Source organism: Rhinatrema bivittatum, chromosome 3 (assembly GCF_901001135.1).
Source record: "Rhinatrema bivittatum chromosome 3, aRhiBiv1.1, whole genome shotgun sequence".
Classification (NCBI taxonomy): domain Eukaryota; kingdom Metazoa; phylum Chordata; class Amphibia; order Gymnophiona; family Rhinatrematidae; genus Rhinatrema; species Rhinatrema bivittatum.
In genome coordinates this window covers 542,522,569-542,538,062 of record NC_042617.1, presented here as the reverse complement: position 1 = coordinate 542,538,062, position 15,494 = coordinate 542,522,569, and the positions used below count along the sequence as shown (strand labels likewise).

General features: G+C 47.5%; 1 protein-coding gene across 2 annotated transcripts in view; it reads left to right on the top strand.

Moving 5' to 3' along the window:
* The window catches only part of SMPDL3A (sphingomyelin phosphodiesterase acid like 3A), a 66,737-nt gene that overhangs the window by 26,047 nt on the left and 25,196 nt on the right, over window positions 1-15,494 (top strand). For both annotated transcript variants that reach the window (XM_029596404.1, XM_029596405.1), the window contains exon 4: window positions 7,318-7,414. In XM_029596404.1, coding sequence (XP_029452264.1) covers window positions 7,318-7,414 — 97 coding nt within the window. The remainder of the gene's footprint in view (window positions 1-7,317; window positions 7,415-15,494) is intronic.

Here is a 15,494-nt window from a genome sequence, read left to right as displayed (position 1 = left end):
TGTAGCACTCGTTGTACCTCTTGACGATGGGAGAGAAGGTCCTTGGAGTAAATAAGGACGTCATCCAAGTAAACTATTACGCATGAGTGAAGCATGTCCCTGAAGACCTCATCCATGAGGTTTTGGAAAACCGCTAGAGCATTGCATAATCCGAAGGGCATTGCCAAATACTCATAATGCCCATCACAGGTATTAAAGGTGGTCTTCCATTCATTGCCAGGCTTTATTCGGACCAAGTTTTATGCTCCTCGAAGATTGAGTTTCGTGAAGACCTTAGCTCTTTGCAAGTGATCCAGGAGTTCGGGGATAAGTGGTAGAGGGTACTGGTCTCCGCAGGTGATGGTGTTAAGGCCCCGGTAATCGATACTTGGCCTCAGAGAGCCATCCTTCTTGGCCACGAAGAAGAATCTGTCCCCGGCTGGGGACATTGAGGGCCAGATGTACCCCCTCTCAAGGTTGTCTTGAACATACTGAGTCATGGCTTGAGTCTCGGGTAAAGACAGAGGATACACTCGGCCTCTGGGAGGAGTAGAGCCAGGGATCAGATCTATTGCACAATCAAAAGGCCTGTGCTCTGGTAGTGTCTCGGCTTTCTCCTTAGAGAAGACGTCAAGGAAGTCAGCGTATTGTGCTGATAAGGCCAACACTGCAGCAGCTAATGTTATTCGAGATCGGGGTAACTCTGGTAGACAAGAGGAGAAGCAAGCCGGTCCCCAATCTGCAATCTGCAGGGTCTCCCAGTCAATGCGGGGAAAGTGTTTCTGGAGCCAGGGCAGCTCCAACACCACTGGATGAATTGCCTTTTCCAGAATGAAAAAGGTGATCTGTTCAAGATGGAGTACCCCATTCGGAGGGTCACTGGTGCAGTGATGGAGGTTATTCAACCAGAAAGTGGGCTTCCATGTATGGAGGAGATCCCCAGAGGTGGAGTTCTCAGGAGTACCGGGAGCTGTAGTTGTTTCACCAATTCCGCCAGGATGAAATTCCCACTGGCTCCCGAGTCAACGAACGCTAGTGTAGAGAATAATCCTCCTGAGTATGACAAATATACCGGAACTGTACATTGGGGAGCAGGATTCATAAAGCCTAGGGTCAACTCCCCTGTGACTCCTAGGCTTGGAAGTTTTCCGGACATTCTTTGCACTGGGCCAACAAGTGGCCCTTGCCACCGCAGTAAAGGCAGAGGCCCAGAGAACGACATCACTGCTTCTCCTCAGGAGTGAGAGCACTGCGGCCTAACTACATAGGTTCTTCAGTTCGTGACAAGTTGGCTTCAGTGGAAGGAGGAGCCAGGGGCCGAGAGAAAGAAGGTGCCAGAGGAACGGGCCTATGTCTGGGCTTTATCTCTCGGGCTCATTGATGTAACCAACGGTCAATCCGTCCCTTCAAATCAATTAGGGATTTGAGGTCATCAGGCAGTTCCTGGGCTGCGAGCTCATCCTTGATCCTGGAGGACAGGCCCTCCAGGAAGATACTTTGCAGGCTGTCCTCCCGCCAGCCCAACTCTGAGGCCAGTGTGCGGAACTTGACCACATAGTCGAACAAGAGTTGGGAGCCCTGGCGTAAATGGAGGAACTCCGTGGCGGCGGTAGATAGCCGGGACGGCTCATCAAAAACCTTCTTGAAGGTTTGGACAAAGCGCTGGATGTCTCCAAGCAGGGAGTCGCCTTGTTCCCAGAGGGGGGAGGCCCAAGCCAGGGCCCTGCCATCCAGCAAGGACAAAATGTACGTCGTCTTGACTTGATCAGATGGGAAGTGCGTTGGTTGAAGCAAGAAGCGCATAAAGCAGTGGTTAAGGAAACCCTGCTTAGGATCTCCAGCATAGTGAGGTGGTGCAGGTAAATGCAGAACCGTCGAAGGCATCGGCACTGGGACTGGAGGTGGAGGCGGTGCCGCAGCCTGCGGGGTGGAGTCCAGGCGGTTAGCCAGTTGCTCAACGGTAGCAGCCAATACATCCAGGCAATGCTGCTGCTGCTGCTGCAAACGCTGAGCCATGCCCGGAATGGCCTGGAGGCCGGAGAGGTCTGCCAGATCCATGGCCTTGGCAAACTGTTGTATTTGTGGACCCTTGAGCTGGCTGAGAGCAGATGGATCCACCGAGGGGAGGCCCTCTAATGGTACTCTTAGCTGAGAGGCAGTGCAGGACCAGGAGACCAGACTGGAGCTTCACCAGCGCTCGAACCCCGCAGGTTGAGCCCTTGGGTGCCGGGCCGGCAGGACTTACTGGAAGGTCTTCTGGCAGAGAGAGTCCAGTGGGCGGTCCGAGTCGAGGCTGGCGGAGATACAGAAGAGCAGAGATGGCCCAGGAGTCGAGGCGGGCAGCAGCGATGCAACACGGTAAACCGGGCCAGAAGTCGGGGCAGAGCAGGAACTAGAGAACATGCCAGAGGTCAAGGCAGGCAGAAGGCAGCAGAATCAGGATACCAAGCCGGGGTCAAAGCCGAGAAGACAACCAAAGACGGGATCTGGAAGAGGAGTGGGAGCACGGGAGCAGGAACACGAACTGGAAAATTGGGCATCCAAATGGCAGATGAAATTTAATGTGGATAAGTGCAAGGTGATGCATATAGGGAAAAATAACCCATGCTATAATTACACAATGTTGGGTTCCATATTAGGTGCTACAACCCAAGAAAGAGATCTAGGTGTCATAGTGGATAACACATTGAAATCGTCGGTGCAGTGTGCTGCGGCAGTCAAAAAAGCAAACAGAATGTTGGGAATTATTAGAAAAGGAATGATGAATAAAACGGAAAATGTCATAATGCCTCTGTATCGCTCCATGGTGAGACCGCACCTTGAATACTGTGTACAATTCTGGTCGCCGCATCTCAAAAAAGATATAATTGCGATGGAGAAGGTACAGAGAAGGGCTACCAAAATGATAAGGGGAATGGAACAACTCCCCTATGAGGAAAGACTAAAGAGGTTAGGACTTTTCAGCTTGGAGAAGAGACGGCTGAGGGGGGATATGATAGGGATGTTTAAAATCATGAGAGGTCTAGAACGGGTAGATGTGAATCGGTTATTTACTCTTTCGGATAGTAGAAAGACTAGGGGGCACTCCATGAAGTTAGCATGGGGCACATTTAAAACTAATCGGAGAAAGTTCTTTTTTACTCAACGCACAATTAAACTCTGGAATTTGTTGCCAGAGAATGTGGTTCGTGCAGTTAGTATAGCTGTGTTTAAAAAAGGATTGGATAAGTTCTTGGAGGAGAAGTCCATTACCTGCTATTAAGTTCACTTAGAGAATAGCCACTGCCATTAGCAATGGTTACATGGAATAGACTTAGTTTTTGGGTACTTGCCAGGTTCTTATGGCCTGGATTGGCCACTGTTGGAAACAGGATGCTGGGCTTGATGGACCCTTGGTCTGACCCAGTATGGCATTTTCTTATGTTCTTATGTTCTGGAACAAGCAGGAACACAGGAGCAGAGACAGGAACGAGCAGGAACAAAGGAACTGGAACAAGCTGGAATGCAGGTACACAGCAACAAGCAACTAGCTACTCTCACGAGCTGACCTGTTGCCAAGGCAAGGAAGGGAAGCAGGAAGTGGGCTTATATAGCCCTCAGCAGTGATGTCATCATTGGGGGCCAGGCTGAGGTTTCCCGCTGCGGCCCATTTAAATCTGGAGCTAGGCCGTGCGCATGCCTAGGGAGGAGGAGTCCAGGAAGCAGCCGGTGGCGTCTCCCTGATGGGGAGAACGGCGCAGCGGAGGCTCGACACGGCCTGCCTGTCAGGGCCGTGGGAGAGGATGGAGACCGGCGTCTGCTGGGTAAGTTGGGGTACCTGGTCGAGGTGGTCCGCGACCAGGATTCACAACAGGTAGTGAAGATGAGAACAGTTAATGAATTCAAAAGAGCGATGAACAAACACTGCAGATCCCTAGAACCTTAAAGAAAGGGAAGGGATAACATTTCTGCATGGGGGTAACTTGCATGGAGAGTTAGTTACTATCCTTAAAAGAAAGCATGGGGGTAACCATCATGGAATGGCAGTTACTACCATAAGCAAATTGCTGAGCAGACTAGATGGACCATTTGGTCTTTTTCTGCTGTCATTACTATGTTACTGTGAGGTATTTTGGACTGCAAGCAGATAGGTTTTCTGTTTGTCCCCAGTGTTTTTACCTCATTAAAAAAACAGTTGTGAAATTGGTTAAAAAAATTAGTTGTGTTAATGGATTTTAAAAAGAACTATGTGCAGGAGGAAATCCAATTTGGCGCTGGTGTGAGAGGATGAGTTTGGACACCGATTCTGTCCTCTCGAGATCCTTCCCATTTTTCTTAAGTTTCTGCTTTCTGAACTTTTTTCCCCTAAATGGTGAAGAGGAAAGAGAAGCTTTGAGGATGGCCTCCTGTCTCCCCAGTTGTTAAATCTACCCGACAGGTTATGATGGAGGGATTCTGTCCAGGGCAATGATGGAGTTATCACCTGGAGTGGAATCGTTGGCTGCCTCACACCGAGCTGAGGTGCAGTCTAACCTTGATGTCTCTCTGATCCCGGGCGCATCTTTGTTTCCCACACAACTGACTGATAGGGAGAGAGATGAAGTGCTGGCACTGCTCATGATGACGTGGGAGGAAGAACGCCTGGGAGCAGCTGCAGAAGGAACCACTTGCCTTACTGTGGAGGGAGCCAGCTGTGTTCAGAAATTGTTAGCTGGATGTGGGGCTGAGAATTCAGTGTCCAAAGTTCAAGTCTTCAGGAGGGCAGTGTGTTTTGTGGATGTCCCCTTTGCAGCTGAACCTGCTTTCCCAGTTGACTGGCCAGTCAACTGCTTTCCCAGTTGACTGGCCAGTGAGAACTTCTCTGTGTAAGCCAGCTGTTTTATTTAAGGCTCTCTATTATATTAAAACAGATACTTCAGATCGTGAGTAGCGATTTACTCACAGGCTTTACAACAATCCTTAATAACATTTTACATAGAAACGGCGTTGGAAGACTTTATCCACTTTTTTTCCACATTTTGATGCTACCCTATTAAGCCCCTGACGTAGCCTAATGTTAAAGCGAAACTCGGCCTGAGTCGGGCAAGGGTATTTTATTTCAAATAGTATTTTAATAAAAGTTTCCCTTTACTGCACATGATTGGTCTCATTTTGCTGTTCTTGCATCCTGCACCAGGAGATCATCTTCTGCTTTTCTTCTTTTCATAAAGTTATTTGTACTCTTTGGGGTAGGAACCATGACTAACTCTTGTACCTCCTTTACTTCCCAAGGCGTGGATTCTCTGGACTGGGGGAAGAAAGGAGTCCTCTCAGGTCCCGATGTGACAGGTGTGGTTTTCTTACACATTCCCCTGTGTTTCCCCTGGGGAGGATGCTGGTCTCTGTTGTGAGTGCAGTGAGTGCAGAAATAAATACTCTGGAGCCACTTGGTTAGTGTCCAAAATAAAAGGCTTTACTGTTAAGCACTGATGGTGAATGTCACAAAACTCTTCAGTTCCTTTACAGCCTCTTCCCTCTATTTGTGCAGGACTCACTTATATCAGGGCAAGGGAGGCAACCACTCTTCTTGGTTTAAAGTGGAGTGGAGCTCTCAGATGGGCAGGGTGTTTAGGATGGTCAAAACCCCTTCCGGGCAGATCTTCAGGATGTTACACAATCTCTTTAGTACTCTTTCTCTCTCTGGATCCTTGATGTATGGGACCATCTTTGAAACAAGCAGTTCTCTTGCCTCTAGCAGGAAGGAAGGGGCAGCCAAAAGTCTTCCTTCTGGATCTTCTAACAAAAGTGTTTTTCCCCAAAAAGAACTGAAACTAATAGTGGAGTCCTCTTCTCACAGCAGGTCACCGCTACCACTTCAGGGGTGTATCTTCCCTATCCCTGGGCGGCTCACACGCAGGGTTCCCTAATCTCTACATGCAAGACAGGCCCAGGTGTTCAGTGAGGCTCCTACATAAAAATCTCAAAAATCCCTAAACTTAGACCCAGGGGGAACTGAACCAGACAGACTGTGTACTAGAAGAGGAAATCCCTCCCAACAGCCTGGGTTGGCCTGCCTTTACTGACTGGGCCTGTAAAACAACAAAAGTTAATGTCTCTCTAGCTCCCTACTCTCTGAAAAAACCTACAGGACTGCCTCCCAAGCTGTAGCAAGGGCATGGTTATTATATATTGTTTCAAGTGGACTGGCCATTCCAGACCCTGTAGAAAGAGGGGGCTGTATTTGAATGGATCTTCCCTTCACTCTAACCTATTCTCTCTCTCTCTCTCTCTACTGAACAAAGGGTTCAACCAGGTCCTACTGGTGACACGACCAGAGGATCTGTCACAGATCACAGTTTTAAGCTATCAGTAAACTATTTTATTTTGAACACCCAGTTCTGTGTCCTGTTCCTTTTGTCCCAAAGAAGCATCATCGCAGATAAAACAGATTTCAGATAAACAGATCCACACTTGCAAAGGTGACGCCGCACCACCTGGGCCACAAGCCTTAGCTTCCCCCTACAGAAAGGACTCAACCCTGGGGTACCACCAGCAGGAGGGGACGTGACAAGAAAGAGAGCCCCAGATACATAAATTATTTTTGTGTGCCCTGGAAGAACATACCATTTCTAAGAAAAGGCTTACACTTTGGTTTCTGGAACTTAGAAAGGACTTTACTGACTGCTGTTTTCACATTCTGATCACTTGTTGCTGCATTTTCATTATGATGTGTTTCTTGATTTTTTTTTCTTTACTCCTCGGGATTTCCACAGACCTCACAGCCTTATGTGGGAGGTCGATTGTGCTGCAATCCCACCTCCTTTTCAGTTACAATATTTTGTTGTAGAGCAGCTTGTACTGCCTGCTATTTTTAGATGTGTTGCATATAATCCTTGTTGAATGTGCCACTACTCCCTAGTTAGAGAACACTACGGTATTCCTCTCCTACCTCCATAGTCACAGGGTTGGTGCTTCCATTAGACCTAGAGCACCAAAACCCTGGAGATGGCAAAATCCCACAGCACAAGGCCCAGCGAGGGAAAGCCAATACTGTCAGATAAGAGAGCACTGTGCTGGAGCTGCCATTAACAGGTAAGTTAGGAGTGGGGAAGGCATGACTGAAGATTTGCTTAAGGTACCATATACTCTACTGGGTCTACATGTTCACCTCTGAGCTTCTCATTCATAATCTATTTAATGGACTGAATCTGGAATATGTGGAAATATGACACAATAATCACAAGGCACTGGACAGTTCAGCATTACTTTTCAAAAATCTGAAATAGCTGGCAGTTCCTGATTGGTCTTCAGATAGCAGTTTAGTTATATATTCTGCAATGTATTTGAATTGATAGCAAATTGTGGTTCTTTCTGTATTAGGATCAGTTGCCCATGTCAGCCAATGAGATTTACTCTGCTGTGGCACAATTTTGGAAACCCTGGCTGACAGAGGAAGCAATCAGCACCTTGAAGAAAGGTAAACACAAAACCTGTTTATGTAAACTCATTTTGCAAGGTGTGGCACTATGTAAACTGGGCCAATCAGGTGATGATTTTGCTGGAATATATGGACATGAGGCATGTCTCTTGGTATTATTTTTGTTGTGTGTGAGTGTTCATATATCATTGTATTGAATTCACAAGAATTTGTTATATGCGTGCAACCCTCTTTTCGGTAGGTAACTTAAACACAGGGTACATGGTGTCCTCTCTCTTTCTCTTTTTTTAACCACAAGCCCTGGGTGCCAGGGTCCTTTCTGATGGGGAGAGAGTGTGGTTTAGGATAAATCTGTAAAGCCCATGGCTCTTAGGAGAGTGGTTTCTCATTCATTTTCTCACACAGATGTACTCACAGTTGGGCTGTCTTGGCTTTAGGATCACCCTCACATTCTAAAAGACAAAAAATTTATTACAACCAAAAATATCTTCAAACTGATCAGCAAAAAATCTCCACTTGATCTTTTCAAATTCAATATGTACTTCTTATCTTAGTCCTGTTCCTCTGAGTGGATGTCCTGGTGGCAGGCACTAGGTATTAGGGATGTGCATTCGTCCTGGATTGGGGAGCCAGAAATCCAAATTAATTTTTCCCAAAATTCCCGTTAGTGTGCACTAAACCAAAATTCGGGTCTCCCCGAATTTTAAAGGTCCGAACCGCAGGAAATATAAGATTTCCCGTGGCGGGCTGAAAACGAAGTCCGAACCAATAGGTTCGGGCTTTGCACATCCCTACTAGGTTCCAGTGATAGAAGATGGGCTTCTAGTGGATACTGGAATCTCCTGTCTCTTTCTTTGATGATAAACTGGAACTCTGGATTAGAAGGTCCCATCAAAAGAGCAAAAAATAACTAAATTCCTTATCATCCTGCTGCAGCAGTTCAGATTAGTGGGTTATCCCCGCCCAGTAACAGATGGACTGGTGTAGCAGGACACACCTTTTTACAGTGACATCATCACTTGATATAAAGGTTGGTGCTACATCAGCAACAGTTGATATTTCTTTGTCTCCAGCAGATGATAGACACATGTTGGACTAGTGGAAGGATTTCTTGGCTCCCAGGTCCCCTGCCTTTAGTCCTAATCCTTGGTGAAGCTTGCTCCCAGACAATAATGATGCTGTTTTCCCTGGTAGAGCTGGTCCTTGGCTCCTAGGGCAACAATTTTTGTGATTGTTCCCCTAGTGGAGCAGGCATCTCCCAGGGTTCCCTTTTGGTCCTGGTTGAGCAGGGCCTGGATTGTGACTCCCAGTTTCCTTTTTGGGCCTGATTAAGCAGTGTCTGGTAAATGTCTCCCAGATTCTCTTTGGACCTGGTTGAGGACGGTTTGGCAGGTGGCTTAGGATCCTGTGGGCAGCTCCCAGGTCTCCAGTCAAGCCTGGTTGAGACTCATGAGGTTCATAGGGGAGGCCTTTGGCAGGTCCCCTTCTACCTGCTTGTGAGTGTGAGTGTGAGTGTGGGTGTGGGTATGGGCCTTTGCCACCCCCCCCCCCTTTTCTCTTTCAAGTCCACCCACACTTGGGTTTGATTCCATTTCCTCTGGACTGACTACTTTTATCATTAAAAAAAATAATATAGCCAGCTATGGTTCTTTAGTGGCTGCTGTGACAGAGAGTTTACAGAGCCACAAGCAGGAAAGGATCTTCCCCTTTCTGGAGATCTCCAAGCAGGCATAAGTATTCACTGTTGTGGCAAGAACCACAGCCATTGGAACTCGGCCCACCTTTTATAAAGCCAAATGCCTCTGACTTTTTTCACCTCTCAGAAGTATGCTTGATGAAGCTGCTGCTGTTGTGGAGACAACCAATCCTTAAGGGGAAATATCCACAGCCTAACGGGAAGATTTTTGATGACAGACTCTGCACCTATTCAAAGAAAACCAGAATTTTCAATGATTTGTTCCATACTGAAAAAGGCAAAGGGAAGCAAATGGCCCTGGTACATCAGCAATCTACACTAGCAGTACCAGCCACCAGTTGGAGGTATCCCATGCACCGTATATTTGCCACTCATACTGATATCAATTAGAGGACCAATTAGGTGACCACCAGGCAGAGAAGCTCTTTTACGTTTACATGTGCACAGGTGATGCGAACCCAGCAAGACCATGCATTCAGCACAGAGCTCATTTGCAGAGGGAATCATGTTAAAGACATTGGGCTAGATTTTAAAAGCCCTGCGCGCGTAAATCCTGCCGGATTTACCCGTGCAGGGCACTTGTGCGCCAGCGTGCCTATTTTGCATAGGCCACCGGCGCGTGCAAAGCCCCGGGACGCGCGTAAGTCCTGGGGCTTCGTAAAAGGGGTGGGAGGGGGTGTGTCCGGGGGCATGTCAGCAGTCCGGGGGCATGTCCTGGGGATGTGTCCGGGGTCAGGGGGTGGTCCGGGGTGGGTCGGGGGCATGGTGATGGTTCGGGGGCGGGCCGGGAGGGTGGTCCTGAGTCCCCTGGCACTGCGGCCTGTGCCGGGGGATGCCGAGGCGGCGCACCCAGGTTACGCCTGCTTCAAGCAGGTGTAACTTACACAACAAAAGGTATGGGGGGATTTAGGTAGGGCTGGGGGGTGGGGTAGATAGGGGAAGGGAGGGAACGGAGGCAGGCTGCGCGGCTTGGTGTGCGCAGGCTGCCGATTTTGCACAGCCTTGCACGTGCTGACCCCGGATTTTATAAGATACGCACGGCTACGCACGTATCTTATAAAATCCGGCGTACTTTTGTAACATCTACCTCATTATGAAGTCCTGCAGTTTAAGCCATGCAGGGAGGGCCTACTTTACTCTCTCATTACTGGTGTGATTGCAGGTATGCTTTTCTGTTAGACTCCTTGAGTCCCATTCCTTTTTATTTCAGGCTCTTAAAACATGTTGAGGCAGATTTTCAAAGGGGTACACGCGTACGATATGCGTGTACCCCCCCAAAAACCTGCCCCAAGCTCCCCCTGCGCGCGACGAGCCTATGTTGCATTGGCTGCTGGCGTGCGCAAAGCCCCGGGACACGAGGAAATCCCAGGGCTTTCCTGGGGATGGCATGTCGGGGGCGTGTCACGGCCAGCGCATCATCAGGGTGTTCCGGGGGCGGGGCCACGGGTATGGTTCCGGCCCGGGGCATGGCCATGGCTTCTGGACCAGCCACCGGACCAGAACATGGCGCACTGGCAGCTGGCCTGGTGCGCACAAGTTACGCCTGCCTTGGGCAGGCATAACATTTGGATTAAAGGTAGGGGGGGAATTAGGTCCGGGGGGGTGGGTTAGGCAGGGGAAGGGAGGGGAAGGTGGGGGGAGGCGGAAGGAAAGTTCCCTCCGAGGCCACTTCGAAATCAGAGCGGCCTTGGAGGCAGGCTGCGCGGCTCGATGTGCGCAGGCTGCCGATTTTGCACCGCCTTGCGTGCGCTGACCCCCGATTTTAAAAGATACGCGTGGCTATGCGCGTATCTTTTAAAATCTGGCGTACTTTTGTTTGTGCCAGGTGCGTGAACAAAAGTACGCGCATGTACTTTTCTAAAATCTGCCCCTTTGTGTGAAGGGGGAAAAAAAAGCACTAGTTCACGGGTGGCCAACTCCAGTCCTCGAGAGCCACAAACAGGCCAGATTTTCAAGATATCCACATTGAATATGCACGAGATAGATTTTCATTCACTGCCTCTGGCAAACTTCGCTGGTTATAGCTAAAAATCAGCTAAGTTAATCAGATAACTTAACTCCTCCCTGGAATGCCCCTTTATTATCTGTCTAGATTTTAGCCTGATTATTACTTATCCGGCTAAAATCTAGCTGGACAAGTGGCTCAGTATTCATTTAGATGGATAACTTGTGTGATGTCTATCCAAATGGCTTTGAATACTGATCTTCATATGATTTAATGAAGACCAAAATGAAAGGAAAAACATGTTTAAGTAATAGTGAATAATGAGGGAAATATGTTTTGTCCGTTATTGCCTTAATGGGGGAAGTTGATGACCTGAGTAGCAAAGCCACCATCTCATTACTTATAAGAACTGCCTGACCTCAGAGGACCTTATGGCTGTTATAAATGCCTCTCAATAATAAGAAAATTTAACAAACTAATTTCTTCATTTGAAAACTGCTTTAAAATGTCCATGGTGAGCTTTCCACTTATGTTTGAGGTCTTTGGCGGTGAGATTGGAGCCCTGAAATTACCAGAATGTTTTCTGACAAATAACTAGAATGCTGAATTTCCATGTCATGAGGTGCACATATACTTTCTTCTTTACATCATGTATAACAGAATAAGGTAGATAGAATTTAGGAAAGTGGACTTATTTCATTCCATTTATTCATTTATAAATCACTTTTATAAATTATGAAATCCAAAGTGGAGTACACAATCTAAAACAAAGCATAGTCATAAACACCAATAAGATAACACATCAACATTTACCAAACTGAAACCTTTATGCCTTTCCACTGTCTTGCCACCTGACCATATCTAATACAGCTCTAATCAAACCAGTCTAATTCAATTACACCTAGGATATTTTGTTTACACAAATGTTTCAGATCAGTTTTCTACAAATGAAAACACTTCAAAAGAAAATACAAATAGTAGAGATGTAAGCAACCTCTGATTTCCTTACCAGAAGGACTAAATCAAATTGCTGGGGAGATACAGAGAAATTAGTGAAGCAGTAGTGTTGCTCCCCCATGTGGAAGAAGCAGATGGTATGCTCAGAGCCTGTATAAACCCTTGCCACCATCTTAGCGTGTTGATTGTTTTGTGGATTCTTGAGTTGGAGTTCCTTTTCTGAAGGACAGAATGCCTTATGTTGCTCCAATTGCATTATTTTTCTTGGGTAGGACTCTGGGGTCTCTCTACATAGAGACTGGGAAAAGTAAGGAGTTCCTATTTTTCTCTATGTTTGGGACATTTTTCCACCCTTCCTGCTTCTAGTTTGTTTTCCCTTTTGAGTGAAACTATTTTGGTACTAATATCTCTCTTCCTGACCAATTTCTCTCTTTCTTTCACACACCAGTCACCTTCCTGACCAATTTCTCTCTTTCTCACACACACACCAGTCACCTTCCTGACCAATCTTTTTCTTTCTCGCACACACACCAGTCACCTTCCTGACCAATCTCTCTCTTTCTCATACACACACCAGTCACCTTCCTGACCAATCTTTTTCTTTCTCGCACACACACCAGTCACCTTCCTGACCAATGTCTCTCTCGCACACACACCAGTCACCTTCCTGACCAATCTTTTTCTTTCTCGCACACACACCAGTCACCTTCCTGACCAATCTCTCTCTCTCGCACACACACACACCAGTCACCTTCCTGACCAATGTCTCTCTCTCGCACACACACCAGTCACCTTCCTGACCAATCTCTCTCTCGCACACACACAGTCACCTTCCTGACCAATCTCTCTCTTGTACATACACCAGTCACCTTCCTGACCAATCTCTTTTTCTCACACACACACCAGTCTCCTTCCTGACCAATCTCTCTTTCTCTCTCACACACATCAGTCACCTTCCTGACCAATCTCTCTTTCTCTCACACATACACTAGTCACCTTCCTGACCAATCTCTCTTTCTCTCACACATACACTAGTCACCTTCCTGACTAATCTCTCTTTCTTTCACACACACCAGTCACTTCCCTGACCAGTCTCTCGCTCTGTCACACACAAGTCACTTCCCTAATCATTCTCTCTGTCTCTCTCTCTCTCACACACATGCCTTTTCTCTCTTACACACACAGTCTCAGACACATTCTCTCACACACTTACACACATGATGGTTCATTCTCTCTGTCTCACTACCTCCTCCCCTCTAAGCACACATGGCAGCTGCAGCACTTGGCATCCTGGGCAGCTAAGAAGGGCAGCAGGTGTGCCATTATTAAAGGAGAGTCGTGACTGGCTGGGACCTGCAGCAGGAATGACTCCTCCCAGTCTCGCAGCACTAAGTGTTGTGCCCGTCGGTCGCAGATGGCTGTGACCTTTGCTGCTCACCTCATTTTGCTCAGTAGCCTCGATTCTGGCTAAGATGGCCATCTCTGCTTCAGCATGCCAAACTCCTTGGCATTCCTGGGATGGCGAGGGTGATCCCGGTCGCCATCTTGAACCCAGAGTGATCTAGGGCACACACGCGCGCGCCTGCCACCTTCTTGAGCACATCATGGCGGGAACCGCAGGGGCGTCACCTCCACATGATGTCACTGCCTTCGTGTATTTAAGCTAACCGGACTTTTCTACCTACGAGTTAGCAAGGATTTCTCTGAGATGCTTCGCATTGCTGTACCGGCGTTCCTGGCTGAGTGACTCAGGTACCCGCTCCCCGGGGGCCTTGCTGCACTCAGGGCTATCCGCTCCTTGAAAAGCCTCTCCTGCCTGTCTCACCTTCTTCAGCTAAGTGAGTTCTCCTGCATCAGATCTCTACTCCTGCTACTACAAATTCTCTACTGCATTGTGAGTACAAGACCTACTCTTCGTTACCACATCTGTCCTGCTGTGTGGATCCTCAGGTTACCCCGCTCTGCGGACCACTACCGGATTCACGCTGTCTTGTGCCAATTGCCAACACCTACTCCACGCTGTGGACCACTACCAGAGTTACAACGCACAAGCTATATCTGAAGCAAGTACTTTCCGGATTACCCCCTCTGTGGACCACTACTGGATTTACGCTGTCTTGTATCAGTTACTCACATCTGCCTCTGGTCTACCCCACACAGTGGATCACTACCGGAGCTACCACGCACAAGGTTATCCAGAAGCAAGGATTCCCCGGGTTAACCCGCTCTGCGGACCACTACCGGAGAATTCATCCCAGGTCTTCTAATTCCAGGACTGAGTTTACAACCTGCTCCTCAGGTTTCTCTTTGCTGCATAATAAATATTCTCTGATTCCAGTGTCTATCACTACTGAGACCCCGCCTGTTGTGGATAGTCCCCACAGGGCTCCACCCTGTGGGTATAATCAGCTTTCTCCATGACCCAAGGGTCCACAAACCAAGTTAAAACATAACACTAAGAAGGCAGCACTCAGATGTTTTCCTGTTCTATGATCACCATGGTACAGAGCAGAGGGGCAGTCAGCTGAGAAAGCAGTTGTGGGGATTTCCTGCCTTGTGGCTGTCAGAGAAATCTAGCAATCAGCTGCCCTGAGTCTGTGGCAGTGAAGAACAGTCTCAGAAATGAGAAGGAAGTGCTCCCGAGATCGTGGAAGGTGGAGGGAACCTTGGGGCACTTGATCACTGCAGCAGTAGCAGCAGCAGCATGGCCCTTTCTTCTTTCAGATGTGAGCTTTTAGGGATTGTTGCACCATGAGTGGTTGGTGGTTGGCTGTTTTTTCATAAGCTTTGTATTAATTATAGAAAAAAATATTTAAAAAGCAGCCCTGCTTACCTTAGCAGTTCTCAAACAAAAGACTACAGTATTGGTCTTCCCTAGGTTCCTTCTATTCCCTGGACCTCTTGTGTTCTTCCTGGGCCTAGTTTCTTACCCCCTTGTAAGGTGAACACCCTCAGACCAGATCTCCCTTCCTGTCTGTGGTTTAAGGTGGACCAAGTGAGGGTCTAACATACACTCCTTTACAGGGACAGTATCAGGGTTTTCTTGCCCAGGGGCTACAATAATAATTACTCAAATCAGTTTTCCTTTAGTGCTATGGTAGTAGGCTTTGTATAGGAATTTCTCATCAATATATACATACATATATATATAATATATGTATATTTATACATAATTGATAACGAATCCTATTTTGGTCTAAATTTGCTCAGTGGCAAATGTCTTAGAAACTCACTTGCTGAAGCTAGAAAGCAGTTTATTGTCCAGCAGGGTAAAAGTTCCTACCTGACTAGACAATCTGGTTTAGACCCACACAGTTCCTTCAAAATAGATCCCTGCTGATGCTGGGAGTGTCTATTTCGTGATAAAGTGTCAGAGCGATGATCATAGTTCACCTCATTTTGGGACATGGGAAACAAACTGATGTCACTGACTGCTCTGTTATTGGCAAAAGTGAATGCAGCTAGCAGGATGAGTCTCCACCCCTTCCTGTAAAGATGGGTAGCTCACAGCTCACAAAGGC